Genomic DNA, 19,626 nt, shown 5'->3' with positions numbered 1-19,626 from the left:
ATGATTGTTTGTTAGGGAACGACTAAAGGTCTGAATGTATAGTTTTGCCTTTAATTTTTATCGTAGCTATTAGCTACCAGTTCTCTTTGGTCCTGTGACAAAGTCCACCAAAATCCTCCAGCGCTCAGGACCGCGAATTCCTCGCCCCGTCAAAGGGGGAAACTATTATTATTGTTGTCATTGTCATTATTATTTAAAATCAATACAGAAATGGATAGGAAATGAGCAGAAAGCCCGGTTTCGGGGCGGGTCCGTGAGCGGTGAGTCACCGCCGCCCCACCCGCCCCGGCTCCGCGGGAGCGGAGGACATTTGGGCGCTACCGGCCGCCGTAGGCGGAGCCGCTACTGCCGCTGCCGCCGCACCCCGGCAAGGACGTGGCCGGGAAAAACCGCTGCCTTGGTTTCTCCCGGGAGCGGGCGGGGAGATGGCGGGGGCCGGCGGGGCCGCGGCGCGGAGCCGGTTCGCGGTGGTGGGCGGCGGCATCGCGGGGGTCACCTGCGCCGAGAAGGTAAAAGGGGCGGGGGCCGCGGCGCCCCCGCCGCGCGCGTGCGCACAAGGCACCGCCCCCACCGCCCTTCCCGCCTTGCCCGCGAGCGCGGCGGGCGCGAGGCCCCTCAGGCGCGGCCGCAATGTTGTCCCCGCGGGCGCCGACCCCGCTCGGCTCCAGGCGGCAATTGTCCCCAAGAAACCCGCGGTGGGGAGGCTCCTCGGCCCCGTGGCGGAACTTCAGGGCCCCCACCGACCCCGTGCAGCAGCCTGGGCCGGCCGTGCGCTGGCGGAACCGGGTTGCGCGGCTGACGGGACCGCCCGGGTGCCTGCGGTTACTCAGAGACATAAATGCCCCTCACAGGCTCACCGTGTGCGCTCTCGTAGAAACAGTTCACTAGAGTTAGGTAGTGACTCCATAAGTATTCTTGTTTATACAGTTGTTCCATATTCCGGCCTACCTGCCACCCTCATTTCTTACAGATATTTTGTCCCACTTGAAAAAAAGCGGAAAGACAAACCTAGCCCCGGGGCTGCAGTGTTGTAGTATAATCGTATTTATCTGTCTAGAAGTGCTTCTCAAGAGGTTCAAACTGTGCTACGAACAGCCTGATAGCGTTATTTTGAAGCAGCTCACAATTGCTCCATAAAAAGCGGGCTAAAACTTAATAGGTGCAGAAAGCTGGCGTTCTGTGTGCTGGTCCAGAGGTCAGGGAGGTGCAGGAGCCCTGCAGGATTTATTCCTCATAGCCACAAAGGACTCTGCCACAGCCAAGGTGAAGGCTGCTGTGCTGCTCTCCTTTTTATAAAAATACTGCTCAGTTTTTATTGGAACCGTTTTTTAAGGCCATACACCTGTGGAGCTTGTCCAGTTCTCTTCAGCTCCCTGTGAGCAAAACTTCTAAAAGTAAATTAGTCCTGTTTCTTGGTTTCAAGGTTGTTGATGTCTTTTAGGTAACAGTAACTGGAGGTAATTTTGTACCTGTAATGTGGTATGAAATGATGTGCATATTAGTTTGGTGAAGAATATTTTATCTGCTAAAGTGCAGAGCAGTGTAAAGACTATGTTTCGGATATATCTGTTCTCTGGTGATGTCAGGGTCCCTCTGGATAGCACCCCTTCCCTCTGGATCTCATCCCTTCCCTCTAATCAACAGCACTGCTTGGTTTGGGTTACCTGTAAACTTGCTGAGGTTAAAGGGGGAACTCTGTTTCTGGCTTGGGGCCTTAGAAGTCTTGTGTTACTTAGTAGCACCCTGAAGGTGATAATCTGTTAAATAACATTTAAAATACCCAGTAGAAATCAGCATTTCATCTTTGAAAAACCTGTAAACAATTAGTCACTGCTGTGTAATAAGAAAAATATGCGTCCAGCAACTGGGTGTCTCCAGACACCACATGATCATAGTCTGTTCCACAGGTTGGCCTTTGGAATACTGTGGGAATAAAGTAGTCCTTATGCCATGGCTGCAGTTCTTGAAGGTATATTTGTGTGTGAATTAATTGAAATACTGGGTCTCCAAATTCTCTTCATTTCCACAAACTTGAAGTCATGTTTATACAATAGGATTTTGCAAGACTAAAGTAATGCATTAACACATATTGCTTTTCGCCAGTAGTTTTACTGTCTTAAAATCTGATGGTGACTCTCATCACTTTTCTATTTCTTTACAAGCTGGCCACGGAATTCCCCTCAGACGACATTTTTTTAATGACAGCTTCCCCAGTTATAAAAGCTGTAACTAATTTCAAACAGGTAAGAGAGACTTGATTTTTCTTACGGCAAGACCTCTTCAAAGTTTATATGTACAGATAATTTAGAACCCAGTTCTGAAAATGCCCATGACTTTGAAATTGTTTCCACACTACTGTGATTCCAGTGGTGTCAGTAGGACTGATCAGCTATTTTATAGCGATTCAGAATCATTAGTAACTGGTGAGTATATTCACACCATTCGAGTAAAGGTTGAACTGGGTACTTCCATGGTTGAAGTGTTTTCAGAGTTACTGAAGTTTTATTTCACTGCTTTAGTAGTGGGTGCTCCATTTTAGGCACTGAAATGGTGTCTTAGTCTTGCCCATGGTTCTCATTTACAGTAGTGTGTTTGAACTTGGGACAGAATCAGATTTCTGACAAAGTAGCGAAAGAAGGGATAGCCTTCTGGGAAGTTGCCTTGAGGTTCGTCTATGTCTCCAGCAGCTGGTGATTCAGTGACCTCTTTCTTGCTGGTTTGAAAAAGAAAATAAAATCCCTGCTTGATTCAGATTTCTGGCTAGTAGGTTCATTAGGTTAGTTTTGCAGAGGTACTCAGATCTTGGAAAACACTGCTCTCTTTCCCACTCTGAAGGAACTTAATCTCTATGCTTAGGGTTAAAATTCTCTGTAGTACTTTGACTCTTTAACCAGGAATAGACGTGAGAATATTCTGTATAGAAAAAGGAACTTTTAGCAGTAACATGATAACATGTTTTCAGGCAATATGGGCTTTACACTGTGAAAACTTCTTTACTGGAAATGAACATAACACATTCTGTTACAAGCTTTAGAAAAAGAGAGGGATAAATGATCCGTATTTTTAAACACCTGTCTTTTTCCTACAGGTCTCCAAAACACTTGAGGAATTTGATGTAGAAGAGCAACCAAGTTCCATATTAGAAAAACGATACCCTAATATTAAAGTTATACAGTCTGGAGTAAAACAGTTGAAAAGTGATGAACACGTAAGCTAATATTTTCTTTTTATGTAGTTTTTCAAATTATTTGTATAAAAAATAATTTTGGAAGCAGTTGAGTGTTTTAGGTGAGAAAAATTCTGGGTGAGACCATTCTGGTTATTGAAGTGTTAAGTTACCAAAATTAAAAGAAAATACTTCCTAACTTTAATTTACTTATTGCTTACACTGTTTTTCAAGTAGAAATATGTAAATTTGTACAGGGGACCAAACTGTCCCATCAAAAATTACTTGTTAATTGAGAAACTGTATCTCTTAGATTTAAATCTCTGACAACTTAGAGATACTGCATTGAATATCTAATTGGAATAGCAGGGAAAACAGCCAATGAAACCAATACTGTCTCTCAATATAGGAATGTGAAAACTTCTGTAGCCCTTGACTGGAGATGTTTCTTATTGCTAAATTACTGTTTCTTGCTACAGAAACCAAAACATTAACAACTTTGTGATACCAAAAAAAAAAAATTCTTGAAAGAACCAGCATTTCCACATTTGCTTCCTTTCTCTTAGCAGGAAATACCTTTGAAGTATGAGCAGTGTACAGCATGTGCAGATCCTCATTAGCATCTGTGTCGTGTTATTTTTCACCTCAGCATTTATAAGAAACTCACATTCAGATCCAAAACTGGTTTTGCTCACTTTAAATCTCGGAGATATGATTCCAGGTGGATTCTAATAATGTTCTGAATCTAATTATATTCTTACATGGTTATTGTGATGGTGTTTTAGCTTAGGTCTCTGGGGACATAAATGACTCATGTAATTGGAGGATCTTTTGCCCAAAACCTTTAAAAACTCTCTTTGTGCAAAAGCACTATGTACCTTCTAGTTTGTAAAACAACAAGTAAGGTCATAAAAAAGTTACATTTAAGATTTTATTTTTTCAGAATGACATAGCTTTAGTGCCTCCCCTTTTTCTTCAGCAAAGAACAGAATTTGCAGTCTTTCTAAACTGTGTCCTAGCCTGTGCCTGGCTAACACAGGCTGACTGCTGTTGAAATGTTTAGAATGAGATTCTTAATTGCTAATATATAGTAGTCTACTTCTGTTACTGGGGCCAGGGGGACATTTGTCACACAGAAAACATAGTTTTCTTTTAGCACAGCTAGTGAGTACAAAGTGCCACCAAGTGGTAAACTTGGTCTTTCTTGGAGTGCACTGTGTACTTGCCATTTTATTGGTCATATACTTAGGTCTGTGGTAAGTGTGCTGCAAATAAATGTCACATAATCAGTGACTGTATGAAGGCTTGCTCATTAAGAAGCCAGTTACAGCTTTTAATATGTGCAAATTACTCTGACATTAAGAAAAAAGAAAGCTGAGGTTCTCTTAGATGTCTTGATTTAGGGGAATTCTCTTAGATGAATTGATTTTTCTTTTTTCTTAAATTTTAACAGAAAATTTTCACCGAAGATGGGAAGGAATATGTATATGAAAAACTTTGCCTATGTGCTGGAGCAAAACCAAAATTAATTTTTGAAGGAAACCCATATGTATTAGGAATCCGGGATACTGACAGTGCACAGGTAAATGTGTTCTGGACTTAGAAGTGTTTAATGTAGTCCTGCATCTGCTGCAAAATACTAAAAATCATTGTGGAGTGAAATGAAGAAACAGAAGATGATGTTTGTTATTGTACATCCTTAAATAGGAACGTTTTCAGTAGCAGAAAAATAGCCTTATTAATACCATTTAATAAATGAATTAGCCACTAAATTTGTTAAGTTTATAGGTAGCTCATACACCGTATTTCTAACATGATAATATAGAATAAATTATATTCTTTCACCCTTCAGGCAGAATCCAATCTGAAAATATAAAGAGGAAGTAGGCACCAGTAGAAACTTCCCTGGGAAGGTGTGTCTGGTACATGGTAGAAAGGGCTACTTCTTACAGTGAAAAGCTACTGAAGGAACAGTAGGAGAATAGAATCCAGGATACTTCTAAAAGCTCTGTCTAGTCAGCTTAAATGTAATTATTTAATTCCTATCTCAATTTGAGGCTTGTAAAGCTGTATCAGTTACTTCATCCCTTCACAGGTGTCATGAGCTTCTGTTACAGATCTCAGCCTATGTGTGTAGCATTAGACTGAGAAAATCAAAATAAGACTAAGAGCAAGAAAATATTGAAAAAGGGTATAATTCACTGGTGTGAAGGAACATGATCAAAGTTGTAATTGACATTTTTCCTTTCTTAATGCAGGCTTTTCAGAAGAATTTGGCTCAAGCTGAGAGAATAGTCGTGGTAGGAAATGGTGGGATTGCCCTTGAATTAGTGTAAGTAAACAACTAAGATTTTGCAAGATACATATTTAAATAAAATCTTGAACAATGAAATGTTAATTCTAGTGAACATGAGTTTGGGAGAAGGTTGACTTTCAAAATTGTAGCTCTTAAAGCATTTAGTAGCAAAACTGATTACAGTTATTTTCTTCTCAGTATAGTGGTGCTTGCTGTCACATAAAACAGCGGTGTTTAATGACACAATTAGGAAAGCTTCTGAAGAAGCTTTGACACATAGATATCAAGAATATACAGTTCATGTTCCATATAGTACAAATGAGATCCACATGTCTGGTTTTAGCAGTGGGCAGTCTGGCAAAAATGCCTGAACTTCTTTTACATTATGGGGAGCAGGAAATACTGTATAATATTATTATTATAAATTTTATCTACCTCCCCTCACCCTCTGCCCTGGTTCAGTCAAGGTTGTGCTGGTGAGAAAGTATGACCTGTCAACTTGAGGAGTTTTTTTTTATGGGTTCCTTATGTAAACATTTAGAAGGGGATTTGATAGGTTTTAAAAGTCTGGGATCCCTTTAGTTCTGGCTTCTGGAAGGGAACTTGACACACTTCTAAACATGTTGCCTTTCAGGTAGTCTGTCACTTTATCCCTTGTTTAAATGTCCACAGGTATGAAGTTCAAGGCTGTGAAGTCATCTGGGCCATCAAAGACAAAGCCATTGGGAACACTTTTTTTGATGCAGGAGCAGCTGAATTTCTCATTCCTAAGCTGACTGCTGAGAAACGAGAGACTCCAATCGAGTGTAAAAGAACCAAGTACACAGTGGAAGGTGTGGTGCTTTAGACTCCTAACACTGCAGCAGCAGCATTTGATGTTAAATAGAGTCCTAAAATCATTTAATTTAGTAATGTTTTGTGCAGTGGAGGGGAAGTGCACAGTTGCTAGCAAGCAGACATCAGTTTAAATATGAGTGATATTAAGCTACAAAAAAGTGTCTACAGTGGGTCTCCAGAAGCTGCTGCAGTTGGGGGGTAGCTGGCTGATAGTGCAGGCACATAACAGGGGCGTGGTTGTTTCAGAGACAATGAAGTAATGAGAGGTTGAAGTTGAGAATGAGAAGTTGAAAGGTGTTAAAAATGCTGGTCTGGAGTCTGATTTGTCTGCAAATTAATGTGGGATTTTTTGGCTATTACACACTTTTGCTTTCCCTTTTGGCAGCCCAATGGTATTTCTATTAATTGAGAATCCTTGTTGTGAATTCTGTGGGCAAGCATGTATGTATGCACACTAAATCTGATATGTTCCATCTGTTTCCTTCAGGAAGCCAGGAAAAAGAAAGACCTACAGCAGCATCTGACAAACTGGGCAGTGCCTTAGGCCCAGACTGGCACGAGGGCTTATATCTTAAAGGGACTAAAGAGGTGTGGAACAGTCTTGTTTACACATTCATTTGAACGTTGCTTTAACTGGATGAGGACAGAACACGAAATGTCACATTCAGGGTTATTATAAAAATAAAATGTGCTTGAACTGGTTCTCCTGTAAGAAGTAAACAGCAAAATACATTAACACAACTAAAGTAAAATTTTCTGCTTCAGGAAAGAGGTGGTTAGCTGGATCCACTGGCATAGTTTTAGCAAGTTACTCTTCAGACTGAAACATAAATGTTGGCTTGCATATTTCCGTAGGACTGGTGTCAATCCTAGCTTTGATCAGAAGCAGTGGTACTTCTATTGTCCTGATTTTTAGCTGCCATATATACATTTTCTTAGGTGCAAAATAGAACAGTAGGATTGAACATCAGCCTCCTGTCACAGCAGATAACAAAATGCAAAATCAGTAGTGGACATGGGCATTGTGAAGAGTTTCATGTTTGAAATAAAGTAAAAATCCTCACATTACATATTTTTTATCCATTTTTTTATTTATTAATTTCTTAGCTGTTAGGTATTTGCATCTGGTTTGCATTTTTAGAAATTACCTTTTAAAGGTGATCAGTCATAGATTCTACAGAAGTGGCTTTAGAACACCAGCTAAAGGATGTTTAGGATATTCAGCAGCTTAATTGGTGGTGGTTTGGCTGCTGAAGGCTGTGGAAATGTTTCTGTAGTGGAGAATAAAACAGTTCAAGGCCAGAATCCACAAAATAGTTCAAAAAACAGGGAACTCCACCTTCTGTCTTGAGCTCAGAATAGGGGTAAGTGGTTGAAATACAGGTTGATGGAATAGAATATATGTTTTTACGGCTTTTAGACCACAAACTTAATATTGTTAGCCGAATTCCACTCATCATAGAAAAATGAAGTATTTGCAATCCTGAAAAACAGAAAAGATGAATTTACTTTTATCTGTTCTGATAAGTTTTGAATTCTCTTCCTGTAAGCTCAGGGGAACTTGAATATGTTTTCTGGCATGCCAGAAAAATCACATATCTGAAAAAGCAGGTAAATTGCCATTGGCTATGGTTAGATCTGTGCCAAAAAGAGGAAAAAGTTTGGGAACCTGGCTAATGTGTCATGCTTTAGGATGGGATATATGGTGGGGTTTTTTTCCAGTTTAGTAATGTCAACTTAGGTGAAGGTATACTTGCTTTTAAAAATCTTGTTATTGCTAATCATTATGTTTACAACTTTATCTTTCTTTAGTTTTCTCATAAAGTACATATTGAAATATTATGTGAAGTGAAGAACATATACTTACAGCAAGAATTTATACAACTGCAGAGGACTGCTTTGACTTTTCCTAAAGAAGAGAAAAATGTAGAACCAGATCAGGGTAAGTGCCAGTGCTGATCAAATATAACGTGTTGAAGATAAAGCAGTGCTGGAGCATGTTTGATCTTGTTTGCAAGCAAATACAGATTTGGAACATAAATCCTTTATCTCTATAAATGGGGATCTAGCAACTTACAGTATCAAATTTATGGGCTACAGTTAAATTACAAAACTTCATGGGTCAGACCCTTTTTCCATAAAGTCACCGAAATCCTGTATGCAGAACATTCCCTCCTTGTTCCAGTCCAGTAAAGTCACATTTTAATAGTCTAGTTAAAACAGAAGAAAAAAACCACCAACATTTTATTTGAAAACTGAAGTAAACCTTGAAACTAGAAGAAAATATTCCTTGTTTCATGAATAATTCTGTCTATAAATTCCACTGAATGAAAATTAATATTTTAAATACATTTTAATAGCCAGTTACTTCCAGCATGAGATTCTAGGAAGTTCAAATCTCTGATGTTTTTTGCTTTTGAGGCATTTCCTGTGCATCTGTAAATTTACATGTAAAAGAATATTTGTCAATTGCATACTTTAGAGAACATCCCAGAGGATACAGTATTTTCTCCCTATAAATAAGGGCTTTGATTTAGGAAAATTCCAAAGAGTCTTAAAAGTGGCAGTTGGAGCTAAGCTCCAAAATGTTTTTTTTTTCCTCTAGTCCTGAGTGAAGGTAAGAAATGTTATACGTAACCTCTGATTATTTTTTTTATTTTTTAATTTTTCCTTTTCTCTACCTAAGCAGTTATCTCAAAAGATTTTTTTTCTTTTTATTTCATATCTTATTATAAGACATAATAAATAAAATAATTTCTGTTGGTTACATTCTCAGGGCAAAATTTTCCCCTTTTTCAGTGCTATGGCCTGTATATGTGGAATTAACTAACGGAAAAATTTATGGATGCGATTTCATTGTCAGTGCAACTGGAGTAGTGCCAAATGTTAAACCATTCCTTGATGGCAATAATGTAAGTATACTGATTTCTTCTGGAGCTTAAGTTTCTTTTTAAGCAAGGTGATAGAAGCTTTATGCTTTTTTTTATGTTTCTGTTCTGACGTGAAATACAGATTGCTAAAGGTTTTGAATATTGTGTAGCATCTCAAAATAAGGTGCGTATGTTGATATTGAAACATCCAGCATGAGAAAAGTATATTTCATTTCTGGTCTTGGCTTATTATGTTACTCCCCATGTGTATATACACAGTATATATGCAGTATAAGCTGTTAAACTAAGCCTATACAAATAGAGAAAAACATTTGTATAATTGGCTAATGTGGCAAAAATGTAGAATAATTTTTGTGTTAATTCTGCAGCGTATTCTTATCTTATGAATCTTAACATCTTCTCCTGGGAAGAGAGCAGTTATTTCCAATATTCTTCATCTGGGACACTGAGCTATAGCAGTGCTCATATTCACCAAGGGAAGTCACACTGAATCAACATCCAAACGTGGATGATGATTCCAGAGTTCGTAGCTGCCATGAGAATTTTCAGCCTTTGGATCATTCTGTGTCCATGTTCAGTGTCCAGTTGAACCCCGGCCAGCAGCTCAGCCCCACACAGCTGCTCACTGGGTCCCCACAGAGGGGAGGGGAAACAGAGGCACAAGAGTTAAAAGTGAGAAATCTCACTTTGAGATAAAGACAATTTAGATAAAGCAAAAGATGTGCACACAACCAAAAAAATTTCATTCACTGTTTTCCATCAGCAGGGAGATGTTCAGCCATTCCCAGGAAGGCACGGTTTACAGGCATGACAAGTTACTTGCAAGACAAGTCCCATAATTATGAATGTCCCCCTTTCCTCCTTCCCCCAACTTTTCTTGCTGATGACATCATGTGGCATGGGGTCCTCCTTTGTTCAGTGGGGTCAGCTGCCTCAGCTGCTTCCGATCCCAATTTCTTGTGCAGCCCCAGCCTTAGAGCTGACAGGGCAGCAGGAGAAACAGAAAAGGTCTTGGATAAGCTCTGCTCAGCAACAACTAAAACATCCCTGGGTTATTAACACTGTTCTCATCACAAATCCAAAAAATAGCCCCATACCAGCTACTACTAAGAAAATTATCCCAGACAAAACCAGTATGTTGGGGTATTTGGTGTTTGGTGGTTCCATCTGATTAGGAAGTAAAATGCTATGCTCTGATTAAAGCAGAGGAAAGTGCTGACAACATAGATCTGATGTTGAGCCATGAGAGATTTCCAGGCCTGCATTATAAGGATAGATCAGGAATTAGGTTTTTGCGTTGGTATTTTCTCACCTTGGCAAAAATACAAAATGAAATCTTAAGACTGGGTGTCCCTGTAACACACGTAGTGTGATTTGAAATTTGGCAAGCTCTGTCCCTTCCCTGCCTAGGTATGAATAATAGTATTTTAAGTACCTGTGCTGTGTTCTAGAAATAATCTTAATTCTCTGTACCTTCTGTGGAGGTCTTGCCATTTGGGATAGTCTCATGTTAAATAATAAAGTAACAAAGGAGATGATTGCTTAATGTGGATGGATTGAATGACAGTTAAAATTATTACTTCTCTCATTGCTGACCTGTGCAAATACTTCAGTTTGCTGTAGGTGAAGACGGAGGACTCAAAGTAGATGAACACATGCACACGTCGGTGCCAGATGTGTACGCAGCTGGAGACATCTGCACGGCAGCCTGGGAGCCGAGCCCCGTGTGGCACCAGGTACGTCCAACCCTACGAGTGTCTGAGTCAGTCAATCTGACCCACAGAGCAAATCACACACTGTGACACGCTCCCAGAGAGAAAGTCTAGGCAAGTAGCTAATCCTGGGTGTGTTGATGAGAGATAACTTTGTCTGGGTGGCAGGAAGCCGAGCTGTGCAGCCCTCCCGAGCATCACAGGAACACGCAGTGAGCACTGAGGAGAGCAGCGAGTGTCGGCCTGTGCACAGCCACACGTGTCTTGTGATTTAAATCTTTCCAATTTTCTTCTCTAGATGAGACTGTGGACTCAAGCTCGGCAGATGGGATGGTATGCGGCAAAATGCATGGCAGCAGATACTTTGGGGGAGTCTATTGATATGGATTTCAGCTTTGAACTATTTGCTCATGTTACGAAATTTTTCAATTACAAGGTAAAGTAAATACAGTCTAATGGTCTTAAACCACTGGGTAACACAGATTGCTAATTTATATTCACTTGTTAACACTGAGCAGGTGCTTTAATATTGACAAAACAGTTTACATAGTAATTAAAGGTAGCTCAGATTGTCTCCGCTCATGTTAATCTTGAGTGCAGAAACTGAAAAGAGCAAAGTTCTTTACAAATACATTACAAATTGCAGTTGGTGAATGACAACTGATCTGCCTGGTATTCTTGTATATATTCCATTTCATTAAGGTTCTGCTCATGGATAAATTCAACACAGTTCAGCATGATAACTGGCTTACTGTAGGGTTTTGTGTACAATATTTCAAGGTGAAGAGTTTTGAGTCTGTTGTGGGTTTTGTTGTGGGAGGGTCCCTGAGGACAAATACTTCCCTGTTTATATCGGTTTTCTGAGGCCTAGAACTGCTGGCTGCAGAAATACTAAAAGCCACTGCAATGTTCTTATGAGCGCTTTTCCTTTCTCCTTTTCCTTCTATTAGGTGGTGGTTTTGGGGAAGTACAATGCTCAGGGCTTGGGCTCAGACCACGAACTGATGCTGAGATGTACCAAGGGACAGGAGTACGTGAAAGTGGTGATGCAGAACGGCCGAATGGTGGGAGCTGTGCTGATCGGTGAAACGGACTTGGAAGAAACCTTTGAAAACTTAATTTTAAATCAGATGGATCTTTCAGCCTATGGTGAAGATCTCCTGAATCCAGATATTGATATAGAAGATTATTTTGATTGAACAAAACTTCATTTCCATTTTGTATAGTTTTGATATAAAGTAAAATTGTTTTCTCAGGATACCAGAAATGAGGGATAAATGCAATTCCCTGTTAAGATTTTGTGTTGATCTTGTCAAAATACTGACTGGCAACTTAATCTGTGTAGAGGTGCAGCAACAAAAGCAAGTGGGTTGGTGTTGGCAAGCACTTTTTGTCTAGATGAGCATATGAAAACAGGGCTGTAACAGCCTCAGCAGCACAGCGAAGGCCACATTTTAAGATAGCGCTGCGTTCACTGGAACGTGAGGGAGCCTTTTTAAAGGCAAGAAAAACATATTAAATCCCATGCCTGCCTCGTAGCTCCCTTCCCCAAACCACCCATTCCACCTGCTGTGGTTATCAGAGCCCAGTTTATGGCTCATTTCTGGGCATGTCCCTCAGCTCAGCCCATGAGCTGCCACGGAAGCCAGGATGCCTTTATGCGAAGGTGTGGCCTTACCTGCCAAAAGCTCCGCCAGCCTTGGGTGGGCTGAGTCATGGCCAGGGTCGGGAAAGCCTCTGCTTCCTCAAACCATGTGCTCAGGTGAATGTTTACAAGCAGTCAGGCAGCCTGTTGCCATCCCACTGGCACCACTCCACTGCTCACACCAGTGAGTACCTGCCACAGCTCTGTCCAGTTGGCTCAGATGAACAGTTTTAGGATTCAGGATGCTCAGAGCTCTCACCACCTGGAATATGGGCTGCAAATACACAGCAAGATGGATGCCTTATCCTTTGCTTTTTTCTTTTTTCCCCCCATAAGTTTATTTTTCAAATAAATGTATTTACTGCTCAGCTAAGTACAGAACACATGCTTTGCATGATGAGATGTCAGGTACCCGAGAGCAGCTTTTTAACTGTTTTTCACTTCAGCTCTCCAGTTGTAGAGCTGCACTGGTGCATCCTGTCCCAGCTCCAACAGGACCATTGGGCTGAGTGCACTCCCAGGAAGGATAACACAGCAGCAGTGGCAGGAGTCACCTGCACCAGTCTTCCCTGGAAGGAGCCTGTGGATCAGGCTGCAGTGTCCAGCTGAGGTGGTAGATGGTACAAGATGCCATTTTGAATGGCAGTTCTGGATCCCGATGGGATTCGTAACAGGCACTTACTGCATTTGCTAAATGAAAGTCTTCTTGGGGAATGTAGGTCCTGGTCACTTCCTGTCTGCTCCTCTTTACCACTGTCCTGCACATTGGTTCCAGGAAGGAATTTTTGCAAGTACTTGATGTGATGGTAACTAAATTACAACTACTGACAAAATATCTACTATTAAGTGTCCAGTGGGGGTTTAAGCTGTTTGTTTTCAGTAGTAACTGGCCCAGTGGCTGCATGTTTAGTTATGCAAGATGCACTTTAATAACAGTGATGTGGCTGGACAGATCTGCTTCAACCAAGCTCCTCCTTTTTTAGTTGCTAGGCTTAATTTAGTGCCTAGGTGATAAAGTCCAACAATTTAAGCTATGCTTAATGTCCTTTATGGATTTCAGAGGGCCACCCAGGGACGTGGGTTGTTTCATTGTGGCTTTTTGTTTGGTTCTGCAGTTGCTACTTGGGACCCGCTCTTTATTTAGTGTCACATTGGGAACAATTTATTGTACTCCACTAACTGCAAAGGTTTCAGTACACATTGAGATTCCCCCAGAAAAATCACTCTAAAGAGAATGACTCTTTTAATTAATTCCAAGTTTTGGAAAGGTCTCAGTTAAATGATGGATGAAATACTGAGCTTTAGTCACTGTCAAGATTTAATCAGAAAAATAAAGATGAAGGACAGGAATGATGTTTGGTTTATATTTAAGTTGTATACATGTAAACGTCAGGGGATGGGGGGAGAACCAAACCGCAACCCCCTAGAACTTACCATTTATTGATGAGTTTGAACTTGCCTTTCTGATCTTTGGCTCCCAACACCTTAAAAGTCAGTAAATAAATAAAACTGAATCTAGCACCCAACCTCGTGTGAGCTGAGCAATGCTTGCAGTCAGCAGTAGCTGGAGGACCTTTACCAGGCTGCCAGCACAGCCACTTGTTCCTGAAAACACTGATATTCAAAGGAAGGCAGCAGGGATGTATTTCTACAACTGGACAGTGGGCTGATAATCTTGTCTAGACTCTCTTTCCAGGAGGGGTTGGTCCAGACCTTTCAAGGTCCCCTCCCACCTGAGCCCAGAGAGTGGTGGTGAACAGTGCTGCATCCAGTTGGCAGCCAGTCACTAGTGGTGTCCCCAGGGATCAGTGTTGGGCCCAGTTTTACTTAATATCTTTATTGATGATCTAGATGAGGGGATTGAGTCCACCATCAGCAAATTTGCAGATGACACCAAGCCGGGGGGGAGTGTCGATCAGCTGGAAGGCAGGAGGGCTCTGCAGAGGGACCTGGACAGGTTGGAGAGTTGGGCTGATTCCAACGGGATGAGGTTCAACAAGGCCAAGTGCCGGGTCCTGCACTTTGGTCACAACAACCCCCTGCAGCGCTACAGGCTGGAGACAGAGTGACTGGAGAACAGCCAGGCAGAGAGGGACCTGGGAGTTTGGATTGACAGGAAGCTGAACATGAGCCAGCAGCATGCCCAGGTGGCCAAGAAGGCCAATGGCATCCTGGCCTGGATCAGGAACAGTGTGGCCAACAGGTCCAAGGAAGTGATTCTTCCCCTGTACTCAGTGCTGGTGAGGCCACACTTCGAGTACTGTGTCCAGTTCTGGGCCCCTCAGTTCAGGAAGGATATTGAGGTGCTGGAGCAGGTCTGGAGAAGAGCAACTAGGCTGGTGAAGGGACTGGAGCACAAGTCCTATGAGGAGAGGCTGAGGGAGCTGGGGTTGTTCAGCCTGGAGAAGAGGAGGCTCAGGGGAGACCTCATCACTCTCTACAACTCCCTGACAGGAGGTTGTAGCCAGGTGGGGGTTGGTCTCTTCTCCCAGGCAGCTATCAGCAAGACAAGAGGGCATGGTCTTAAGCTGTGCCAGGGGAGGTTTAGGTTAGATATCAGGAAGAAATTCTTTACAGAGAGGGTAATCAGGCATTGGAATGGGCTGCCCAGGGAAGTGGCGGATTCTCCGTCCCTGGAGGTTTTTAAGATGAGACTGAATGTGGCACTTACTAGACCATGGCACTAATCACGGCGGTGGTGGTTTAAGGGTTGGACTTGATGATTTTGGAGGTCCCTTCCAACCCACCTGATTCTGTGAAACATTTTTCCCTTCACTGCTGGACTTTTTTTAGATACTTGTTTCCCTGTTTGGTTTTTATTTAAAAAAAATGCAAAAGAAATTACTAAAGCACAAACTGAACTTACTGCATTGTCCATGGAGAAGTAAATGCAGTTAGATCCTAAATGTAGTCTGTGAAACTCAGTCAATAACCAGTGGTTGGTCAACTCCACCTGCCTCAAGCTTTGGCTTCTTTGCTTTTAAGTTAGAGCCACAGCCAGGCCGCTTATGCTCCTGTAACTTCTTCCCCACTGAATCCTGGACAGCCTTTGAAACAGTCTGAGCATTTTCGCTGCTTCCTTTCGAATTCGAAGGTTGAGATGGTTTGACCTGTAAGTTATAAACAATTCTGTTAGAATTCCAACATTGTTTTCCTTCTTTTTCCATGTTCCCGCATGACAGAGAAAATACTTATGAAGTCTGTTTTAAATCCTGTTGATTGCATTGCTACAAAAATACTTTGAGCAGATACCAAACTATTCAGATAAGCTATAATGGAGCAGGATATCTATATAGCAACTCAGTAGAGATATAAATACCTTGTGAACACTCTTCCTGTTTGTTATCCCCTCTATAGTGATGACGTGGCCCTCGTCTCTCAGCAGACGGGCTTTGGGTCCCACCTTCAGGTAGGATATTGTAGCGAATGCCGTGAAGCTGAAGTCTTCCCTGCATGAATGAAATCAGTGTTACAAGGGAAGGCTGGAGACAAAGACAGGCTTGACCATGCAGGGGGAAAATCATAGAATCATTAAAACATTGGAAAAGACCTCTAAGACCAAGTCCAACCATCAGCCCAGCACCACCACTAAACCACGTCCTCAAGTGCCACATCCACACATTCTGTGAACGCTTCCAGCAATGGTGACTCCACCGCTTCCCTGGGCATCCCGTTCAATCTTGACAACCCTTTCCATGACAAAAGGGACACATGAAGCCTTCTGTTGAATGTTCCAAATACCAGCTTGGTTCTGCTTTATTTATTCAAGTGGACAGTCAGTTAACTTGGAGCCAGTCTGGTCAACACTTAACACAATTCAGTTTGTGGACCTTTACACACACACTCAGACACCTCTTGGAAGACGTGGAGGAAAATGAGGAAAAAAAGATGTAGTAAGTCATCTTCTCGCCCTCTTAATAGTATAAAAAAAGCCAGCTGTACAAACAGATGCAAAAAAGAATTAAGACAAAAATAAAATTATTAAATATTTGATTTGTACATATTCTTGGAACTTGTAGAGAAGACAAAACTGACAGCCAACTTACAAAAGCAGGACTGTTATTTTCACTATGTTTTCTTAACATTTCTGGGTACCACTTTCCACATTTGCCAGCCTATCCTGTCTTAGACTTTATGTGGGCAACCCCTTTTGCTTTCCTTATCCATGGAAAGTGAATGAGATCTATATAAACAGCAGACTTGTCCAAAATGAAGTCTGCTGCAGATTTAAAGGTTTAACCTGAATACAGAAGACCACAGCTTTTTAAAATTGCCCAAGATGCAGCACTGCAAATGTTCCTCCAGCTTTTTAAGTGGAAATATATAGTAATATGTGTGGAGTTTTAAAAATACATTAAATGCACCTGAAACAAAGGCTAAAAACAAGACTGTGGAATGTATCCATTAATGCTATAAAGAAGTAACAAAAGAATAAAGAAAAATGACTACTAGATGTTTAAAAAATTCAAAACAAACAACACAAAACCAATCATCTTACTTCAGATACTGCTGCAGCAGTAGATGGGCAATAATTCTCTCCAGTTCCTCTCGAGGGTGCTTTGGTGGAGTAACTTCAGCCACCCTGAACTTGGACACACCCTTCCCAGACCACGCATCGATTAGTTTCAGTGGGGTGAGTTTCTCACTCATGCTTTCAGCTTGCTCAAGTATCTTGATTAGATCCCTGCAGTATCCTGTTACATCCATCTTCTCACATGCTGCAGATAAAAGTGAAAGAATATTTAAATAGCAAGTTATTTATAGTTATGTAGATAGTATCCATATATGCATGTATATACTTTTATATATTTAGAGATAGATAAATACATATCTGCTGCATAATAGCAATGTTTTGGTTTGGGTTTTTTTGTTGTTTTAAAACTGTAACTCAACAAATAAAGCTGTAACTTTCCCCTCTGACCATTAGGATATATTTGTACTCACATCTGTCTTTCTACTTCATTATTGAAACTCCAATCTGGCAAACATTTCTACTTGTATTTAATGTTACAAACCACACAGATTATTTCAAAGAAGCCTTTAGGAAGCACAGAATTTGCAAGGTGGCTACTATGTTACTCTACAGCTGGATCCCTTTTTCTCACCCACAGTGTTTATTATGATAAAATCAGAGAGCAAGGAGGGAGTGAAGAACATAAGTGAGATATTTATTCTCTCAAGACACTTATGGACAAAATGAGACAGAAAAAAGGTATTAATTACATTATAAAAATAAGCTTCACCAATAATTATTCTAAGCATCAACACATAATGATCACCCTTCTTGTGCATGATCAGATTATGGCACAGAATTGCCCCAACTGCCTCCTCCAATACTAAGAATTAAGTACTGAAAAACGAGTACTGCTGCAAGGTTTCCTCAGACCTTGCTTATGTATCAAAAGGCCCTGAGGGTGAACCAGCAGTAAACAGGATATATTTCAACTATTTTTCACCACATGGCTCCTGTAAGCCTTGGGTACAAGCCAGTTCCGTACTCTTCCCAACCTCTGATCCCAGTATAAATTTCAAATAAACCCCATTTCTAAATAGAAGATAAGAAGACATTGTCACTTGCATGATTTTGCAAAACAGTTTTATTATATAATTAACTGCATAAAGAAAAAAAAAGTTAAATTTTTGTCTACTTTACATCCCAAAACATGTAGATGGAAATTAAGTCTAGTTATGAGAATAGCTTTGAATGCAGAGTTGTTCCTAAGTTTTTTCAAGTGTTGATCACTATATTATCCAAATCCTTTTTGCAACAGGTATGTGATACGTGCAAAATACCATCTCCTCATATTACAAATATACACCTGGCCCTTAAAGAATTATAAGGTGGTTTTGTGTGTCCAGTTAGAGATGCCCAAGACCAATTTTCTCTCAGCACTACTTTCAGAGTTTCTAGCTTCTTATGGGCTTTCCTATGTCTAAACCACAGTGCTCACTTTATAAATGCAGCAACAGATGTTTTGTGCATCTTTTGAGACTTTCAGCTTTCTGACAAGTACCAAAAATGACAATTAAAGCAAGAATGAGCTCCCCAACACCCTCAAGATGTTTGTGGCCAAAACAGCAAAAGAACTGACGTCCCAGAACCATGTTCTACTGAAACCATCCTCTTATCATGCAGCTGGTCTTGTTTTGGCTTATCTTCCAACCTCCCTCTGTGCCTTCACTCTTATGATCCCAGCTTTTTTCCAAAGGAAGAGCACATGCTGGACAGACATTGTTCTGTTAGGGCTAACACACAGCAAAGCCCTCAGTCAGTGTGCTCAGTTGTTCTGCACACCTGTCATGCACAGTTCTGACACAGGTACAATTCATGAGCACGTGGCACTGAAATCCTCAGGGATTTTACCAGGGAAGTAGTGAGAGGATGTGCAAACTGTACCTTCTCAGAGCCTAAATATGAACACTTTGGCATGCAGAAAGCAAGGGGCTCCTCCTCAAATAAACCTTTTACACCCAAACCCTAAAACAAAACCTGACTCCCACCAGAATCTTTTTTAAACAGGTAAGCCAATCTTCCCTTTGCCCCAGCTTACCTTTTGGGAACAGGGGAACAGCTGAGACTGAAGGATACCAAAGTGTTTGGCAGAAAACCAAAGCAGGAAGTATCCTGCTAAACACCCTGAACATGGCAACACCCAAAGCTGAAACGCATAACGAAATTTGTGCCTCGAAAACAGGGGGTATTACAAGCACAGTTCACAAAATTTGCTTACAGTTTTTCTAAACTAGATATATTTCTTTAAGCCACCTTTTCCCATGTTCTCTGTCCCTTACTCACCGTTCTCTCTGCAGCAGTTATCACACATTCTGTTGCAGTTTGCAGAATCCCACACCTCATCGAAGTGATGGGCTATGAGCACCCGGCGACACCTGGGAGAGCAGAGAGGGACTATGGAACCCAAGGGTTATAAACCATGAAAATGGCAACAAGAGGGGCCCTTGGGACAGCTCATATCTCAAGACCGGCATGAAGAATTATCTCAGGAGAAAATCAGAAAACAAATACTGCAACACAGTATTCCCTGTCAGTTATGCCAACAGGAATAATGAGCTAACAGCAA

The 19,626-nt window shown here is 41.2% G+C and overlaps 2 protein-coding genes across 10 annotated transcripts in view; one reads left to right on the top strand and one right to left on the bottom strand.

The window, feature by feature from the left end:
- Window positions 1–404: 404 nt before the first annotated feature.
- On the top strand, window positions 405–14,073 carry PYROXD1 (pyridine nucleotide-disulphide oxidoreductase domain 1). Of its 5 annotated transcripts, none has more exons than XM_027680822.1 (12): window positions 405–509; window positions 2,163–2,243; window positions 3,089–3,208; window positions 4,620–4,748; window positions 5,425–5,498; window positions 6,135–6,295; window positions 6,787–6,887; window positions 8,112–8,241; window positions 9,099–9,211; window positions 10,804–10,926; window positions 11,201–11,338; window positions 11,853–14,073. In XM_027680822.1, exons 1-12 carry the CDS (start codon window positions 426–428, stop codon window positions 12,099–12,101), a joined length of 1,503 nt encoding a protein of 500 aa, XP_027536623.1. In that variant the 5' UTR covers window positions 405–425; the 3' UTR covers window positions 12,102–14,073. The 5 variants fall into 5 exon arrangements, with proteins under 5 accessions (XP_027536623.1, XP_027536625.1, XP_027536624.1 ...); XM_027680824.1 differs by lacking the exon at window positions 405–509 and adding an exon at window positions 773–1,097 and having other exon boundaries at window positions 2,161–2,243; XM_027680823.1 differs by lacking the exon at window positions 405–509 and adding an exon at window positions 773–1,263.
- The window catches only part of RECQL (RecQ like helicase), a 20,344-nt gene continuing 13,431 nt past the window's right edge, over window positions 12,714–19,626 (bottom strand). For 4 of the 5 annotated variants that reach the window (XR_003533764.1, XR_003533763.1, XR_003533762.1 and 1 more), the window contains exons 13-17: window positions 19,344–19,435; window positions 17,046–17,265; window positions 15,867–15,996; window positions 15,414–15,657; window positions 12,714–12,821 (exon numbers count right to left, since the gene is read on the bottom strand). Coding sequence is in view for 1 of the 5 variants with exons in the window: in XM_027680821.1 (XP_027536622.1) it covers window positions 15,469–15,657; window positions 15,867–15,996; window positions 17,046–17,265; window positions 19,344–19,435 (631 nt within the window). In the remaining 4 variants the exon portion in view is untranslated. Of the gene's footprint in view, window positions 12,822–15,311; window positions 15,658–15,866; window positions 15,997–17,045; window positions 17,266–19,343; window positions 19,436–19,626 lie in introns of those variants that run through there. The other variant, XM_027680821.1, reaches the window with a different exon arrangement.

The sequence above is a fragment of the Neopelma chrysocephalum genome, unplaced genomic scaffold (genome assembly GCF_003984885.1).
Source record: "Neopelma chrysocephalum unplaced genomic scaffold, ASM398488v2 Primary Assembly neopelma1_59, whole genome shotgun sequence".
NCBI lineage: Eukaryota > Metazoa > Chordata > Aves > Passeriformes > Pipridae > Neopelma > Neopelma chrysocephalum.
The sequence above is the reverse complement of the archived record's forward strand: the minus strand, read 5'-3'. Positions and strand labels throughout refer to the sequence as shown.